Here is an 18,730-nt window from a genome sequence, read left to right as displayed (position 1 = left end):
AAAATTTCTTCGCAGACCACTGTTTCTTCTGAGATATTGGATCCAATGAAAACATTCTGTTAATTAATACTCTGAACACACCAAAATAAACTCAATTCCCCTGGATTCAACTCAATTTGATCACTAGGAGATCTAACAAACCAAGAATTCAAACACTGTAATCACAGGAATCTTATTTCCACCAACACAAACACAGCCCACATGGAAACTTTCACCAGATTGCTAAATACTGGTTGCTTATGGCTGCTACAGTTCCCATTCTACACCAGAGTGTTACTCCCCTCCTCTTGAAATTGCTAATCATCAGTTTATTAATTAATACAAGCAACTTGCTTTGCTTATCTTAAAAGACAGATGATAATACAGCCATGTATACAATTTATAAATCAAGTCACTTATGGATGAAAGGTCTAGACAAAATGACAGAAAATTCAGCATTTCAGTATCTTCACTCTGGTCTCCCCAGCAGCCTAGAAGTCTCATCAGAAAGGAGGATGTAATTTTTTCTAATTAGTAAGGGTCTTAAGTCACAAAAACAATATACACTTGAGAATCGGTGCTTTCACTAAGAAATACTCTTACTCAATATGTCAAGTGTCTTGTGAAACATCTCTTGTAGACAGCATTCTCAACTCCCTTTCTCCCATAAGGCAGCTGCTCTGTACAATCAGCATGAAACAACAGCAGCCAGACCCCTACAAAACATCCCAGAAAGCCAGAACAAAGTTATAGTCCCCAAGTGCAACTACAAGCATTTATGTCCCCACAGACCATTTCTTCACTGTGGATAAAATACCTGGTGGAGAAACCTTCACTTTCCTGCCTTAAGAGACAGCAGACATGCCAAAACTCGCTGCTCTGAAACTGCACGAGATCTGTTAAAGCACCCAGATGCTGGACAGAATTTCCACACAAAGAATTCCTTGACATCATGTAGCCTTAACAGAAAAGTAGGAACCACACCAGCAGTTCCACTCAGGGGCAAACCATGGTGTAAGGACGACAACACAGGAGTATTAAGAAGCCACATGTGTCCACCCCCCTCCTGCTGTCCCTGCAGCCCCCTGTCACCATGACCCTGATGTCTGCACTCCATACATTTACACAGAGCAACGCCAGCTACAGAAATGTACAGTCACACCAACCAATCTTGACATCTAAGTTTCAAAGCAACAAAAACTAAATTCCATTGCCTCAAAGGAGGATAGAAGAGTTCAATTTCACTCTCAAATGCCAATTCACCAGAACAGCTTTTAGCTGCTGCCACAGCTTGCCCCAGGTTGCCAATCTTGTCAAGTAATGCAGGCTGCTGGAGGAAAGAGCTCTTCCTGTCTCCAGTAACACAGCCGGTCCTGCAGCATCCTGCAGCTCCAGGAATCAGAAAGCACAGCTGTGACACCCAGCCCATGAACACCTACCACCTTCCTGTTATGTCACCATGCTGCTGGAAACCTTCATCCCCCAAGCACAGACAAGCATCTGCTAATGCAACATTCACTTTCTCCTGGCTTTTTTGCACATTCAGCCAAGTTCTTCCTGATTCAACAATAAGGGAAAAAATAGCATCTTGTCACCCCAAGTGAAAGGAAAGCAGTTTCACTGAGAAGTCTTGAGCAGGCTGTGGCTAAGCTGTCAAAGCAGACAATAACATCCATGTATCTCAGCCCTCCATGCACCTACTCTGACAGGACTTAAAGACAAGTCTCCAGAGTCACCAAACTTCTCCTCCCACATGACAGAGTCAGTTTTTGGCATATTCTCCTCTATAGGATGCAGAACTGCTCATTGCTCTGCCAAGGAGCAGCAAAAGACTATGCTGAGATTTACTTTTAAAGCCCATGCTTCAACCAGAAATGAAGAACAAGCATGAGAAAGAGCAAAAAATGCCTGAGCTCCCCTGACAGACAGGCCACAGATTTCTTGTTCAGTCCTGAGGAAATAATTTCTTGCTGTATCACACTCTCAATTCTCTCATCTCATAAAACAGAGATGCTTGTAAAGGTGCTGAGAACTACAAACAAATAAGCAGTGTAGCTGCACAGCTTCATGCTCCTATTACAGTATCAGTCATATGTCAGGTTTGGGCAGATACTTAGTCTTGAGGCAAGTAACTTCTAGTTACTTCTAGTACTTTTCCCTGGGGATCACAAAGCAACATTTCCCTCCCTGTACTGCAGGCTGGGGCACCAATCAGCAGCTCAGGTACTTTCCAAACCACACATCACGTTTTTCTGCTCAACAGCCCTGAAGTGGTTTTCCTCCCATGCCCAAGTAAATTTACAAGTGTTCCAACCCAAGTAAACAGTTTTTGTTGACAAAGCCAAACCAGAAGAGTGGAGATCCCAAAGGGGGCAAGTTAAGTAAAGCTGTTCAAAGTGCAAAGGGTAACTGAACAGTTGATGGCAGCTGTTCTACCTCTAATCTTGCAATACAAACAGAGTCACTAACAGACACAGCACATTATTTTTTGGGCACAAGGAAAGACACCAGAAAATGGAAACTGAGATCACAGAAAGGCAGAAAAGACAGAAAAGTCTCCTTGAAATACACCAGGTTTTCCCCACAAATAGGGAATGAAACTTACTTAACTGAAGATCTGAGAGAAGCTGGGTATAGACATCTCAACACATGGCAGAAAGCATAAAAAAAGCATCCCACCATCACAAGCATTTCCTAAAATTGCTACAGCAATCCACTAAAACTGTCACAACTACTAAGGAAATGAGAGTACTAAGGATCAGAAGTTGTAGACAAAAAAATAGAACCAAACAACAGCAAAACCCAAACCCATGGAGTGGACAGTAGAGACTGACATATTGCTGGCTGGAACAAAAGCTTCCCTCCAGGCTTTTTTCTTTTTTTTGTTATTAATACTATCTCAAATGAAACTATGCTAAAAATACCAATCAAGCTGCCAACTGCTGATGGCATGCAGCATCTTTTTGACAAAATCTATCATTAGCAGCATGGGAACTACCAATTTCCAAAACAAACTAGGCAGCAGAATTTAGGATGTGGATACACGAATTTCATTAGCAGATACAGTGCAAAGCCTACATTTCAGATACAGGAACCAGCCCTTTTTCAGTCATCAATCCACAAAGCTGCAACCAACTCTATATATACCAAGAAATATCTGCAAAAGCTGCACTTTGAACCATCCACGTTATTAGTAGCATTCCATGAACAGTCACTCCCACCTGTCATCATTCCTCAACCAGATTCATGCCCACCTCTTGCCAAGTATTGGTATTTCCACCAGCCTGAAAGGCGAGCACAGGATTTTTTCCTGTATACAGAGAGACTCAATGAAAACATGTTAAATAAAATCCTACCACTTAACTGAGCAAGAAGATGGATGAAATTACATCATCCAAGTGATTACCCTCCTCAGCTAACAGGGTATTCATGCAGTCAATCTGTTGTGGTGTGACAAGAGACTTACTTCAGCACTTCAAGCAAATCCAAAGCCCTTGGAGGACCAGATTCCTTACTGATCCAGGGACTGCTGAACACCTGCAGCCAGCTCTGGCACCAAGCTTGCAGCAAGCTCACCTCCTTGCTAACTGAATTGCTGAGCAAACTCGTAACCAGCTATAACCTGCAGCAGCACAACCACAAAACCAAAAGGAAAAGCCCATTTCAAAGCATTGTTCCACAAGAATTTGTCAGTGGTGGTGCCAATTTAAATAGCTCACATGCACTCTCAGAACAAGACGAATCTGATCAGGAACTAACCTGTGTTCAAAACAGCCCTTTCACCATTTTGGTTTTCTTTCAAACCAGACCAACACCCTAGCCCAGTCCACTGTGTATTGTTTTGTACAACTGAGGAAGGTTAGGAAGCACCAAGTATGAGCTGATTCATCTGTTTTTTCCCAGGAACACTTCTTTTGTGAATCATTTATGGCCTCCTTGTAGCACACTACATCACTTTCCCAGTTTACACCTGTGGTGATTTCTAGAGTCATCCCTTGGATTGAAGCAGCGCCTTCCACCAAGCAAGATCCTGCAAAACTTTGATCTGAACACTTCAAGCCATAGAAACCAGTCAGATTTCAAAGCTCCTGCTGCACTTAAAGCTTTATTGAATTTATTACCACGAGGGAGCCCTGTTCACCACCTTTCACTTGCACATATTACAAAAAACAAGTTACTGAATAACAAGTGGCTTGCAGCCAACTCCAAATGCCTCCAGCAATGGCCATTTCACTTGGAGATGACCTGCCCTGATTTACCTCCATCTCATTATGAAAGTGCCACCACCACTGACAACTGATACACTGCCCAGAGTTTAACTTTCCCTTAAAGATCAGAATCTCAATCTAATTTGAAACAATGAAGGTAGGATATAACCAGTGTTTCTGGGCAAGTTCCCTTCATTCCCCTTAACACAATGTGCATAAAGCATCAGTAAATGTACCAGTAAAACCATCAGCATTTACCATCAGTAAATGTACCACAAAGCATCTTTTTCTGCAGGGTTGGAGGAAAGAGTTCACAAGAACAACCACAGCCTTCCAGTTTTTCTTATCAACTTTAAGCCAAAACCTAGCATCAGCAGCATCAAGTAGAAAGTGCCAACTCAACAGACACATAAAAATGCAGGAGCTGAAACACAGCAGCCAAAGGGAACAATATACAAGGACTGTGGGCTAGCCCCAGCAGGCAGCTCAGCCTTGCACACCCCCTCAGTGTGAACAGGGAGAGAACTGGAAATGTAAAAGTGAAAAACTCAAGGGGTGAGATTAAAACACTTTAATAAGGAAAGCACAAGCCACCACCCACTGCTTCCATCAGCAGCGTGTTCACCATCTCCAGGAAAGCAGGGCTCTGTCAGGTGTAACAATGACTTGGAAGACAAATTCCAAACACCCCCTTCCCCTTCCTCCTCCTTTTCCCAGCTTTTACTGCTGACCATGACTTCTGTGTTGCCCTCCCAACTCCTCATGCACCCCCAGCCCACCTGCTGTCAGGGAGGGGTGACAAACAAAAAAGGCCTTGGGGTGTGTAAGGCAATGCAAAACAAGTAATCAATGCAAAACATGGTTATCGAGGCTCTTTTCACCACATGCCCAAAATTTAGCACCATCCAAGCTATGAGGAAAATTAACTCTGTCCCAGACGAGTACAAATACCTTTATCTGATATAAACATTTTCAATTTTTTTTTTAAAGCTTATTCAGGACGAGCAACAAAATGGCTCTTTAAAGATAAAAGAGATTGGGAGGAAAAACTTTCTTTCAACTTGCTCAGCAGAAAATACTGATGTTAACCCTGCCTTAGGATGCATTGCCACATCTTTTGTGCTATGGGTACTGGTTACTGCTAAACCCTAATCTGAGTAAACACTTGCTTTTCCACATGACTGCTGACAGAGATAACAGTGAATCACTGCAGTTAGAGTTCCCCAAGTCTCTTTGCTGGCAGTAAAGCCAGTTCAGAGCTCCTTGTCCCCTCCTGGCACAGCCTTCTCTTATACAAGATATTCACATCCTCTCCATTGCCCTAATCACTTCTTATGGGGTTCCACTAACCCAGACCACTAAAGTCATACAGACAAACAAACCACGCACAACAACAACAAAAAAGAGACAAAAGGATATATGCCATAAGGATGTAAATGTTTTCACACACAGAGCTTCCAGCTTTCTGATGTATTCCTAGGATATCCTGAGTTAGTATGCAATAGTTGAAAAAATGTATTTTGTTGCATTCAAGGCTGTTTATTTTGCTAATTACATGCAGGTGGTAGGAAGAGCAATGTATTTCATACATGATCAAACCACATCACATCATACCACACTTGGAGAACTCCCACTACAGGTGCTAATAATAAGGTTTGGATATATGACCTGATGATGATCTATATGGCACTTCCCCAGAAGAACAGTAAGTCTTTAGAAACTACTCAGACTAAAATCTTTCAAGACAAACAGTACAAGACATCTGCCTCATAATACTAGGTTTCATTTTTATTGTCTTCCATCTCGACTCTGTATGGGACAAAGGATATCCAGCACTAGTCAGGACAAGAGGGATCCACAGACAGGCACTGGAATTGCTGTTTAATATAATCAATTTAGTTCAAATAACAGACAACACAGTCATACATGCTATTACTTACACAAGTAATTGAAAGAGACTGAGACTTTTGGATGGCTGGGGCCAAGAAGCATCTGGCCATTTTACCTAATTGTATCACCAAAACAGTAAGCTACAGACCTTTCAACATATTCAAGAACTTCTTGCTGCTGCTGCAAGCAGGGTGAGCTGAGAGCTTATCCAGCTTTTGCCTTTGCAGAACCCACTGAGCAGTGCAGGCAAGACAGTTTTCCTACCTGCAGCATCAGTGGGCTGAGCTTAAAAGGACTAACAGCTTCTGACGGGGGTGACTACAGGAATCCTGACTAAACCTGGCACAAGCACGAAGTGAGCATTGCAACCCTAACTTACACTGTTATTTTCAAGAAACATTTCGAGCAGCAACTGAAATGGACTGGTGAGCTCAAAGCAGTTAACAGGCACTTGAGCTATTTACCATCTCAATAGCTGCTTGTTAGTGACCCATGTGTATGTGCCCACGTGCACTTGTATGAGTGTGTACAAAAGGGGTAGTAGGAGAAAATAAATTTCAAAAAACATCAAGCTTTGTTGGTATCAAAAAGAATAAGAAAAAAATCATCATTATTCTTTCCAGTAATATCTAGACATTTTTTGAGACTATCAGGAGTAATCAGGCACCACTCTCATGTCAAACACAGGCAGGATACCACTTTAAGTCATAATTACATGGCTTACAAATGCACAATTGCAAAATAATCCATTTTCTTGGTACTCTTGGCTGCTTGTTCCAGCTCACTCATGCACAGAAAGAGATTATACTTAGATTAACTACTTATGCTACAAAATGTCCCCAGAATCACAGACAGCACATTTGACAATGATCCTCCATTCTTACAAGTAAATGAAGCAACAGGGTTTTCAGATGACTGAGCATAAAGAAGCAAGATGAACTCCTAACCACACATGCAGGGGCACATATGAAAATAAGCCTGGAACTGTGTTATCTTGTGCTTAGCTGTGAAACAACCAGGCTTGGCAGAGCAGGATGTGGTGTTTGACGGGGCCTGCACAGCACCTTAAGCAATATTTCTGTCCTATTTCTGCAGGTTATTGGCCGCAGGAGCAGACCTGCCATGGAGCATATGAAGAGGCAGAAAAGCAGGCACAAGGCACAGCAGCCACGTGTGCAGCACATCACCCAGCCACAGCCACATCTGGGCGAGGGAGCAGCTACAGCCCTCTGCAAATACCACCCCTGCCTTTGCCAAAAAAAGGCAGGTTTTGATTTCCCAACCTCTCACTAGGAGAAAATCCAGCATGAGGAAAGGGAAGAGGGTCCTTGGAAAAACATCAGGAGCCTGAATGACACAGGCAAGAAGAAACGCACAGCACTGATTACCCAGGACTCCTCAGCACCCCAAACTCAGGGGAAGGTCATCTTTTCCTTCCCATCACCAAACTCCTTTGGGTATGCAAAAGAGGTGAAGAGCCTGCACTCTGATCACTTATTCCCATGCAGAGAGGTAAACCTTGCTTTTCACCGCAGACAGGAAGATTAAGGATGTGCAAGGAGAGAAGAAGCCAACTCGGGAATAAATTCAGACTTTCTACAATGATCTACTACTCCCGCCTACCCCTAGCATTACTGTAGCTGTACCTTTTGTTGTGGTCAGGGGAAATATGCTTCCTTCTTCTTTTGCCTCCATATGTATTTCCAAAGATCTCAGTTTTACTGTAATATATGCATATTTCACCTCTACCTACTTAATCCTAAATACTAAGTCTGTCTCTGAAAATACACAGGAGGCCTTAGCAATCTCTACTTCTTTATTGCAAAATGCAATCATCTTAAACAAATGCAAACAACGCTCGTTGGGAGTAGATTTCGAAGAGGAATAATAACAGGAATTAGATATTAGGAGGAAGTTCTTCTCTGTGAGGGTAGGGAAGCACTGGAACAGGTTGACCAGGGAACTTGTGGATGCTCCATCCCTGGAAGTGTTCAAGGTCAAGCTGGATGGGGGTCTGAGCAACCTGGTCTAGTGGAAGATGTCCCTGCCCATGGCAGTGGGATTAGAACGAGATTATCTTTAAGATTTGTTCCAACCCAAACCATTTTAAAATTCTATTAAATGCATTTTAAGTTCCCTACCACTCAGGACAGTTTCTTAATAAACCTCTTCCCAGATAGACTTAATAGTTTTACACCGTTTTCCAGACATATGAACTGAGGAGGCATCAGACTTCTTAATATCTCCTACTGAAGTACTTCACGAAGTTTAACCCACTAAGCAAGTACTGCCAACCAAAAATGTCCATCATTGGATACTTGGGGTGTGCAAACTGGATACTCCCTAACTGTCCATGCCCAGCATCTACACACAGTGAGCTGGCATGTAAAATGTAGCTTTTTGAATCCAAGTGATGTGTGGAACCCTCTGCCCTGTGAGAACATAAAGCCACAGAGGAGTTAAGCATCACTCCCGCCATTCCTACCGCTCCATAGCCTTGTTCTCCTCACTGGAAATATTCCAGAACCATCTGGACGCAATCCTGTGCCATGTGCTCCGGGATGACCCTGCCCGAGCAGGGAGGTTGCACCAGATGACCCCACTGTGGTCCCTTCCAACCCGACCCGTTCTGCGATTCTGCACTTACTCTCCACCTATACGAGTCATAAACGCATCATTTGGCTGACATAATTCCCCCTCCACCCAAATACTTCACCACTGACCGAACCAAGTCATTTACCACAACCCCAGCGTCCCCATTCCTCGGTCACCCCGTGGCTCTCCCAGCGAACGCCACTCGCGTTCCCGGAGTGAGGAACCCGCGGCGGCGCTGGCTCCCAGGGCGGGCTCGATGGGCTCGGGGATCTTTTCCAAGCTAATGGATTCTGTGCAACCAGCGCTGCCCTGGCACCGCGGCACCCCCTGCCCTGCCCACGCCGGCTCCTGAGGGCTTTGTTCCCGGCACACCGACCCTTCTCCCGGTGAGGACGGGGGTCCTCGGCCGCCGACAACCCGGCTCCGAACCGGCTGGGCAGCGAGCGGCAGAGCCGTGCTCGCGGAAACGCCCTCTGCCTCGGGAGCAGCGGAACCGCCCTTCGCCCCGGGAACCGGCGGCCGGCCCTCCCTCGGTCCCTGACTCACCGGCGGTGAGGGCGGCGGCGGCGATCAGCAGCCATGCCGCGCAGGGCCGCCCCGCGCTGCCTCCGCCCGCCGCCATCTTCCAGCCACCGCCGCCTCCCCGCGGCGCCCTCATTGTCCGCCCCCGGCCCCGCGGGCCCGCCCCCCGCCCCCTGCCCCGCCTGCCTATTGGCTGCTGCTGCTGTCAATCACACACACCCCCCGCGCTCGACGTTCCCCACCCGCTCCCTGCCCCGCTGCTCTACGGCGATTGGACAAAGGAGCCATCAATCAAGTCCAGATGACCTATGGGCGCAGGGAACGCGCTGTCCCGCCCCCTCAGCCAGGCGCGTCGCTGGCGCCCCCCCGCGGCCGGCCGGCGGTTCTGCGGGGGGCGCAGGCGCTGCGGGGCCGCTCTCGGTCGGTGCATCCCGGGGGTCACGAAACGCTGAATCACAGAATCGCCGAGTCAATGAGGCTGGAAAAGACCTGAGAGATCATCGCGCCCCATCTATGAACCAACACCACCATGTCAACGTGACCACGGCACTGACTGCCATGACCCGCCTTTCCTTAAACACCTCTCCAGCACCTCCCTGCGTAGCCCATCCCAATGTCAGGAAAATTAAGCCACAAGCACCAGAGGTTTATGTCCAAAAAGGAGACAGAGGAGTCCAGTTACTTTATTCGAATAAAGGGAGAGGCCATGGGGCATTCCCCTGGGGTCTCTCTAATTTTTGGAGGACGCAATCTCCTTATATCCTAATTTCCCGGCCGCATTTCCCTCTCTTTCCCCATTGGCTGAGGTACTTTGAGACGTACAGACTTCCCAGAACGCCTGATACCTACATTCCCCTCTAATGTATAACCCTCCCTTTTAATTTTTAATTCTTACGGAATTCATGGGTTTTCCCCATTGTTTCTTTCATCTTTCAATATCCAGTTTCATTTATCAGCAAACCTATAGTTTGTTTGTAAAGGCAAATATCTTTCTCCATTCATCAATCAGTGGAATCCTTCCCATTGTTTCTTTTATCTTTCAGTGCTAGTCTTATCTACCAGCAGACCCACAGCTTGATTGTAAAGACAAATCCATCATTCCTTTCACCAACGTCTCATCAACATTTCTGTCAAGAAATTCCCCTGAATGTCCAACCTGAACCTCCCTTGGTGCAGCTTGAGGCCATGTCCTCCTTATCCTGTGGCTGGTTCCCTGGAAGAAGAGGCCAAACCCCAGCTGGCTCCTTTCAGATGGTTGTAGAGTAATAAGGTCATCCCTGAGCCTCCTTTTCTCCAGGCTGAGCATCCCCAGCTCCCTCAGCTGCTCCTCACAGGAGCCCTGGACTGTCTGACAGTTACCCTGCAGTGCAGGAAGCTTATCCAAGTGCCTTTGGAGGCATGGCACCAACCATTCCCGCTGGCACTGGACCTGTCTGGACAATCAGTGACAGTCACAAAACTGACAAGTCACTCCAGTGGAGTTGTGCTTTGTAGTCAAGAACACCACAGGAGCTGTGGGATGACTGTGGTCCATAAGGATCGCAGTGGTTTGACCACTATGGTGTGGTGTGGCATCCGAGCACTCTCAGCTATGGAAGTCTCCTGCTGTGCATCACTCAGCCCAGTTTCCAACAGGGAAGTGACAGCAGGAGCGGATTCTGGTGCTCGTTTAGTGTCCCAACCCCTCTGCCAGCGTCGAGTTCCCCCAGGTGCACCAGTTTGTCCCAAGGGAATCAGCAAAATGCTGCTGCAAGCTCTGAGCACAGACAGTGGTGGTTCCTCCTGCCTCCACAGAAATCCTGCCTGTTATTCCCTGTTAACTCAGAGAGCCTGTTTCAGCGTGCATTGCCTGTAAGCACAAGCTCCTTCAGAAGCTCTCCTGCTGCGCTGATCGCACAACCACCTTTGCCTTTCACCTAAAAATACCTGCTTGGAATTTCCCTCGGCTTGCTGACTGGACTCCCAGTGCTGACACACTCCCTGAGACCAAGCTTTCATCCTTCCCTCTTCCTCCTTGCTTCAGAGAACCTCTTTGTTGTGCCGTGTTTTCCCAAACATGCATTTTAAAGAAGTTGCACAAGCTGAGTCATATCTCAAGGCTATTGCTCACTGCATCCCTGAGCCTCAAGAAGCCTTGTGGGATGCTCTGCCCCTGCCCAGTGCTCGCTCCATGGATGCTGGTCCTCGCCCAGATCCCTGTGCCACCAGTTTCTCTGCCACTCTCATCACCTCTGCAGGTGAGAGAGGCCACAGGAAAGGCCACTGTGTGCCATGCTGAGGAGGGCTGTGACAAAACAAGCCTGCAAAAACACAGGCAGATTTTTATTTTTTTTCATTATCATCAGCTGTGATGCCAGACACCACCTTACAGTTCTCATGAGATTTAAAATGTAACAGCTTAAGCATCCATTATTTATACCCTAAGGGGAGCTCTGGAGCATGTTGCTCATCTAACTGCCGTACGTGTTTTCTAGAAACCCAGGCTAGCAGAAATCCAGGGCACCTCTTGGGAATAAATATCAACAACACAGGCAACTCTTTGTTTTACAGGGAAATATCACCTAGCTTGGTTGGCACCTCATTTGACTTCCCTTGTGGGTGGGTCCTTAGCAATTCATCAGTACCTCTGCTTTCAAAATAGAGCAGAAACTGACAGGCAGTGATAAGACTTTCATTCCAAGCCCTTTTCCGTCAATACTTCCTCAGAGCTCTTCCTTTCCATGGAAACTCCACCCAAACTTACAGCTCTCCTGGGTGGCTGGAAGTGCTCTCACCAGTATGGAAGAACCTCAGTGCCCAGAGTTCAGTGTTTACCTCCGGGTCCTTCAGTACTGCACAGTTTAAAACTGTTCAGTCTTCTGGAGAGGCCAAGCTTTACCCTTCTGAGTATTTTTGCAAGATAGTAAACCTAAAAGAAAAGTTCTTAAAAAATTGCATTTTTCTTATTCTCAAATTGACTGTCCTTCACAGAGCTCATATGTTCCTTTTTTGTGTACTAAACCTGATTTGGCCACACATGGCCCTTACCTACACTCTCCCTTCCCTGACAGAGCTGAGATCACATTGCCACAGGAACAGCTCCGACTTCTCTGTTTGTTGTGTACTACCACAGATGTTCAGGACAGAGAACACCTGGGACAATATCAGGTCTACTTACAGCAGAACATTTTTTATCCAGATAGATACGATCAAATTATTATCTTCTGCCACTTCCAGAGAGGAAATGGGATGCTGGGACAACTTAATTTGCCCTGAGGAACACATATTTCATCTCCTTCCTTCTTGCTGTGTATGTAAGAAATTCAGACTTTTGTTATCCTTGTTAACCTTTGTTTTGCAGAGGTCCCCAGTAGCTTGCCACAGAGAGCAAGGAGGATTTTGATGTTTAAAAAAAGGAGTAATAACTTCTAGGAGGAGAAGAAAATATATTTAGACCGATTTTACATTTTAATGGTTTTGATTGTTTTCTCTTTAGCCTGCATCTCTGTACATCCTACAGGAATTGTACAGCATGCACTGTTTAATGTGCAGAGATATTCACTCCTGCAAAAAATATCCCACCCAACACACTCATTTTGAATTAGTAATAGGAGAACATGAGAGAAAAAAGAAAAAAAAAAGGTTCTATTTGTACAAGAAAGCATTGTGTGTACCATACAGCAATATTTTTTCTTCTGCAAGCTGGGAGAAACTGTGACTAGCTGATAACGCCACACTCATGATTACTTTGGTTAAATAGAAATGCAGGGTTTTTTTCAAAACTCGAGAGCTGGCAGCAGCACAGTAATTGCATACAGACTTTGAAGAGTTTGGGAACTATTTTTCACAGACTCAGTGTTGTTGAGGCTGGAAGGGACCTTTGGAGATCACCCAGCCCAACCCCTCTGCCAAGGCAGGGTCATCTTGAGCAGATTACACAAGGAAATGTCCAGGTGGGGTTTAAATGTCTCCGGACAAGGAGAATCCATGACTTTCCTGGGCAGCTGTTCCAGTGCTCTGGCCCATTAGCACAAGGAAATGCTTCCTCATGCTGAGTGGAAATTTTTGTGATTTAGTTTGTGGCCATTGCTCCTCATCCTGGCACTGGGCACCGCTGAAAGGAGCTTGGCACCATCCTCTTGCCACCCACCTTTGAGGTATTTATACATATTTACGAGATCCCCTCTCAGTCTTGTCTTCCATAATTTGGCTTTGTCATAATTTGATGGAGAAGAATGTCTTGGATCACCCACTCTACAAGAATAAGTGCTCTCAGGAAAACTGAGGATGGAAAAGGCTGGGAATGATGAGCTATTCCAGTGCTGAATGGACGCTAAGAAACAATTTCAGTCGTGAGTCTTCCTGATAACCTCGATGCATAAGGAAGCACATAGAATGGAAGCAATTTGTCTTCCTGTCTCTCCCTCCTACCTTTCCCCCAGCTTCTTGGGATATATTGGACTATAGGCAAAATTAGTTTAGAGGCTGTTACTGCACAGAAGCAAAGCCAAGGTAACAGTGACCTCCACCCCGACCAGCATCAGCGTTCCAAGACTCTCTGTTTCAGCATATCTGCATAAAATCATCACCTGTTACTCAGGAAAGTAACGCTGCCTCTACTCGGCTGTGATACAGTTTGAAATTATAGAAATGAACCGCGAATTTCCCCTGGCCGCGCTGGGGTTTGCGGCCTGGCTGCCACGGTCCGTGGCTCGCCGCGTACGAGCATCGCACCCGCAGGGAGACAAGAGCATCGCACCCGCAGGGAGACAGGGCCGCCGCAGTGCCCGTCAGGAGCCCGGGGAGCGCCGGCAGCCACAGGGAAGCGCCTGTGCCCCCTCAGGAAGCGGGAACACGGCGGGGATTGGGACGGGCTGGAGCTGTCCCATGCAGGGGCTGCGCGGCGCCATCGCAGCGTTCCTCTGCAGGGGAGAGAAAACGCTCCTCATGGCGGCTCGTTGGTCTAGGGGTATGATTCTCGCTTAGGGTGCGAGAGGTCCCGGGTTCAAATCCCGGACGAGCCCAGCTTTTTTTGTTTTCCTCCTCCGCAGCGGCGGCTCCCGCACACAGCAAAGCGACACGGACGGGACTGACAACGAGACCCACTCGTTCCTTTTCAGCGCAACCAGAAGCGTTAAGAACTCACCAAGGACCGGCCGCTTGTCTTCGTCTCGCACCGGGCGTCGCTACTCCCGTTTTTCCCAGGCAGGCAGGCAGATCCCCGCCTTCCCCCTCACCAAGACAGCGCTGCGGCGCCGCTCCTCGCCCTTCCGAGCAGCTCATTCTCGGCACACCGTGCCGGCTCCGGCGCCATCCCTGCGTCCCCGGTCCCGCTGCGGGCGGGCCTGAGGCGCAAAAGCGCAGCAGGGCCCCGCGGGGCTGCAAAATAGGGAGCGCTGCGGCGCCCCCTTCCCAGCGGGCTCGTCCGGGATTTGAACCCGGGACCTCTCGCACCCGAAGCGAGAATCATACCCCTAGACCAACGAGCCGCTCTGTAGGAACTTTCCCAGCTCAGCAGTTCAGTGCCGTCCCGCCTCCTCCCGCCCCGGCCATTCGTGTCAATGTCTGTGCGGGTCTGTCCTTGCTGACCACCACCAGCGGCTTTGCCCAGCGCTCCGGAACACATCGCTGCTCTCCCGCACTGCGGGGGCTGCGGCCATTTCTCTCCGCTCCCCGCCTCCGTCTCCTTTCCCGGGGTCGTCCTTTCCTGGACGTCCGTTCCTTTCCTGGCATCGTCCTTCCCCCGACCCTACGGCTCCGCTCGTTAGCGATGGCTCCGCGTCCCCGCGGGAGGAGCAACGGTCCCCGCGGTGCTCCGCTGCTTTCCCCCGCGCAGACCTCGCTCCTGCGCTCATCCGAGGGGCGCAGGAACAGCCCAGCCTTCCCATTCCCATTTCCACTGCCATCCCCACTCGGGCTCCGCGCGCACGGTGGCGCTGGAAGCCGGGCGAGCTCGTTCCGGGGGGATGGGGGGAATGGGACATCCCACACACCACCCCCCCGCCCCAGAGGCTTTGGTTCGTGCCGGACAGCGCCGCGCTGCGCCCCCTGGCGGTGCGGAGCGGTCGCACCGGTCCCGCCGCGTGTCCCGGGAGCGCTCGGACCGTCCCGGGCCGATCCACGGGCGGGACAGGTGCCCACGGGAGCCACCACAGGCATCGCCTTGGGGTTCTGAGCCCACGGCACCCCCCTGGTTTGAATCCCGCTTGTCCCTGATGCGCTCTGTCCTGCTAATGCTTCCTGACATCCTCATGTTTCCACGCCTCTGCATCCCAGACTTTTTTCAAGAAGTCCTCCCTGTTCCTCAGTAGTTGCTCTCTCATATCAAATTTAAATTTTGAAGTCCTAATGCCAGTGGAAATCCGGAAATCTCACCCTTTTTTTTTTTTTTTTGCCTGCTGCTACCAGTTCTGTCCGTTCTTCCTCGGGCTTCTTCATCTCTCCAGGAGGAAACAAAACACAAAGATTTTTGTTTTGCTTTGGCTTTATTCCACCATTTATTTATTCTGTTTTCTCCCCCATATTTCCATTCCCGTGCTCGGGACACACATACACGTTCTCTACACAGGCACCCATATATCTGCATGTACAGTAAGGCACAACCACTCACATCCAGATGGGACATTGCTGAGTGAAGAAACAGGGGGCAGCCAATGACTGCAGCCTGCCCTGCAATACAAGCTAGAGCAAACAGATTAAAGTGGATTCAAAGGCAACAGTGCTCCACAGCATGGCTCAAAAGGGTGTGGAGGTCATGTTTGCCAACGAGCCCATGGTAATTCAGGAGGGCAAGTGCTGCTGGTGTTCCATGTGGCCAACACAGCTTCAGGCACTGCTGTCAGGAAACTGGTCAAGTGAGGGTCTGACATCCACCCTCCCCCAAATACTCTCCAGATTAAAATCGTAGTGACTGCTAGCCCATGACTTTTAGTAGCCCAGGAGTGAATGCAAATCTAGCACAGTGCATAAGTATTTTGGAGGGACTGGTTGCCTGAGCTTGGCCAATTCAGCCTGGCAACTCCACTGGAAACTCAGGCAGCTGCACAAAATTAATTGGCCGTTTCCAGGAAGCTGGGATGCTTTCTATAGTGAGCGGCTCTTGGTGGCCACAGCCCAGAAGTTTCAACACAGACTGGATCAAGTTTGGAAGTGAGAAAGACTGATGGACAAGCAGTCCTCTAAATCTGGACTGGAGCCCAGAGCCAGATAAGACAACCTGCCCTATTGACCCACTCAGAGCATCTTTTCTTTGCATACAATCTGCTGGTTGTCATTTTCCACCACACTAAAAGCACCCCAAAGCTGAAGCACGCAGGACCTACCAGCCTACCACAGGTGGCTGTTACACAGATCAGCCCCACTTTAAAGGGATTTTATTTTTATAATTTTGTACTTATATGTTTTTATGATCAATGTTCCAGGAGTTTTCCCTATGTTCAGGGTTCACATTGACTGCCATACAGCACATATGGATAAAACATACTGTTTTAAAACCCAAAGTACTTTAAAAGAAGCTACCAAAAAGGCACCATACGTGTATGTATGTACGTAACTGATGAACTTCATCTAAGACCAATGCAGGGGAGGAGAAGAAGACATTTTGGAACAGGATGAGGAAGCAGGAGGACCGTGAGTGGTGGTGGCAGTTGGCTCCAGGACAGCAATTATCAGGTCTCTCAGTCCACAAATATCACCAAGGAATGCCAGCCAACACCTGAGTCTTGAACTCCAACGAGATTGCAAACAGTCTCTTTTTCCAGCTGTCCCAAAATACGATGGTGCAAAGCAGAGAACCAGTCACTCAGCTCTGTGATGAGTCTGGACCTCAGGGGATTTCTGCATTCTGCTCCTCTCCTGCCACCGAAGGTTTTCCAGTCGCTTCCACCTCGATTAGGTTAGATGGCTCCTATCCACATGTTAAATCTCCTCTGCCCTGATTGGGTATGTCTTTTTGAGAGGGGAAAATAAGTAGGAAAATAATGAAAAATAATCATGGGTCTAAGCAAAGACAGTGCTGGGAAGTCCTGGGGGCACTTTGGTGGTTTCTGTTCTAGGAGGCAAAGGTGAGCTGCAGCCCAAGCACCAGAATCCTTCCTTCATCTGCTCCTTGCCAAACCAAGGAAGCATTTGAAGAGGAGGTGGTTGAGGTGGGATGAGACACATCCTCAGGCATCTGGCTATGGTATCAGTGGTTACAGAACACACAAGAAGATATATGGAACAAGGCCTGCTTCAGCCAGCGGAAATCCTCTTTTATTTCAGTGGTAAAGGCCCCTGCTTGCACACTTTCAGAGCTGATCATTAAACTGATGTGCCCTGCATTTGTTGGCAAAGCAAACAAGCTAAACACATAGGGAATATATATATGTACACATGTATACATACAACGTGTGCACACATATAAATACTTATATATAAGGAGTCATATCGATATAGTGTATACATGGTTATGGCTGGGGAAATGTGCTTTTTACTGCAAGTACTTTCAGATTGCTTTCAAAACAGCAATGCAGGAGGGTGCCTGGTGAGCAGAGCCTCTCCATTATACTGAATCCAGAATCAGCTTTGCTTCTTTTCCATCCTCTCTGTAGCACCACCCAGGAGGGCTGGTCATTTTGAGTACCCTGCCTCACAGTCTCTGCAGGCCTAAGATCTGAGGCTTTTGACATGTGGGGAGCAGCAAAATTGTTGTTGTGTTCTGTCACAGTTGCCATTTTTTGCTAACAGCAAAACCCTCAGGTGCCTTGGGAGCCACCATCACATCTTACCTGTGTGTCACAGCTACGCTGTGCCCTGGTCCTGCGTGACTGACACTGAAGGCTCGCTGGCAGTCCCTAATCCCACTGCATCCTGCAGTGGTTCAGGTGCCAGAGCTGCTTCTTCAGTGTCTGATGTTCTCTGTGTGTCTGTGCTCTCACTGCTCTCCTTTGTTTCAGCTTCAGCTTCCTCCTTCTCCTTGTCCCCCTTTCCTTGTTCACAGGCAGTGCTTTGCTGCTCTTCTCCCTGGGGACTGTCACACATCTCACTGTTTCCAGAGGGAGGCTGAGGAGAGTTCTCCTCTCCTGGGGCATCATGACACACTTCCTCTTCCTTTGTATTCCCCGTGTTATTCTTGCAAGGAGTAATTTCCTCTGCCTGTTTTTCCCCTCTTTCCCCATCTTCTGATCTACTGGATCCTCTCCTTGATGGGGGCTTCTCATCAGACTCTGCCTGTTTCTTCTGCTCTTTGCTCCCTTTTTCTTCATCCTCTGATCTGCTGGATCCTGTCCTTGACGCTGGCTTCTCATCAGACCCTGACTTTTTCTTTTCCTCTTTGCTCCCTGTTTCCACCTCCTCTGTCTTGCCATTGGGCCCAAAGACCTCATCTTCCCTGGCACCATTTTCTGGAGAGGACAGGTTGACCCCTAAATCCTCCCCGTCTCCGTACTCGGACAGAGATCTCCGGAACCTCCGGGAGGGAGGTCTGCGCTTTATGGACCCTCGTGTCCGCACCTGGGGGGCAGGAAAAGCACACATTGAAGCAGTCAAGAGAGTGGGAATGGAAACCAGCAAAGCAC

At 48.0% G+C, this 18,730-nt stretch overlaps 2 protein-coding genes and 2 non-coding genes across 10 annotated transcripts in view; 1 reads left to right on the top strand and 3 right to left on the bottom strand.

The window, feature by feature from the left end:
- The window catches only part of MPZL1 (myelin protein zero like 1), a 31,444-nt gene extending 22,095 nt beyond the window's left edge, over nt 1–9,349 (bottom strand). For 2 of the 3 annotated variants that reach the window (XM_014882805.2, XM_088158380.1), the window contains exon 1: nt 9,219–9,336. In XM_014882805.2, the coding sequence (XP_014738291.2) occupies nt 9,219–9,330 (112 nt within the window). In that variant the 5' untranslated portion in view covers nt 9,331–9,336. Of the gene's footprint in view, nt 1–9,218 lie in introns of all 3 variants that reach the window. The other variant, XM_088158373.1, reaches the window with a different exon arrangement.
- Nucleotides 9,350–14,125: 4,776 nt separating this feature from the next.
- Nucleotides 14,126–14,197, top strand: TRNAP-AGG (transfer RNA proline (anticodon AGG)). The gene has a single exon. It is a non-coding gene; the product is annotated as a tRNA-Pro (tRNA).
- A 393-nt stretch (nt 14,198–14,590) lies between these two features.
- Nucleotides 14,591–14,662, bottom strand: TRNAP-CGG (transfer RNA proline (anticodon CGG)). The gene has a single exon. It is a non-coding gene; the product is annotated as a tRNA-Pro (tRNA).
- A 977-nt stretch (nt 14,663–15,639) lies between these two features.
- The window catches only part of RCSD1 (RCSD domain containing 1), a 29,452-nt gene continuing 26,361 nt past the window's right edge, over nt 15,640–18,730 (bottom strand). For 4 of the 5 annotated variants that reach the window (XM_014882835.2, XM_088158301.1, XM_014882834.2 and 1 more), the window contains one exon: nt 15,640–18,665. In XM_014882835.2, coding sequence (XP_014738321.2) covers nt 17,955–18,665 — 711 coding nt within the window. In that variant the 3' untranslated portion in view covers nt 15,640–17,954. The remainder of the gene's footprint in view (nt 18,666–18,730) is intronic. The other variant, XM_088158278.1, reaches the window with a different exon arrangement.

The sequence above is a fragment of the Sturnus vulgaris genome, chromosome 2, assembly GCF_052056855.1.
Source record: "Sturnus vulgaris isolate bStuVul1 chromosome 2, bStuVul1.hap1, whole genome shotgun sequence".
Taxonomy (NCBI): Eukaryota; Metazoa; Chordata; class Aves; order Passeriformes; family Sturnidae; genus Sturnus; species Sturnus vulgaris.
The sequence above is the reverse complement of the archived record's forward strand: the minus strand, read 5'-3'. Positions and strand labels throughout refer to the sequence as shown.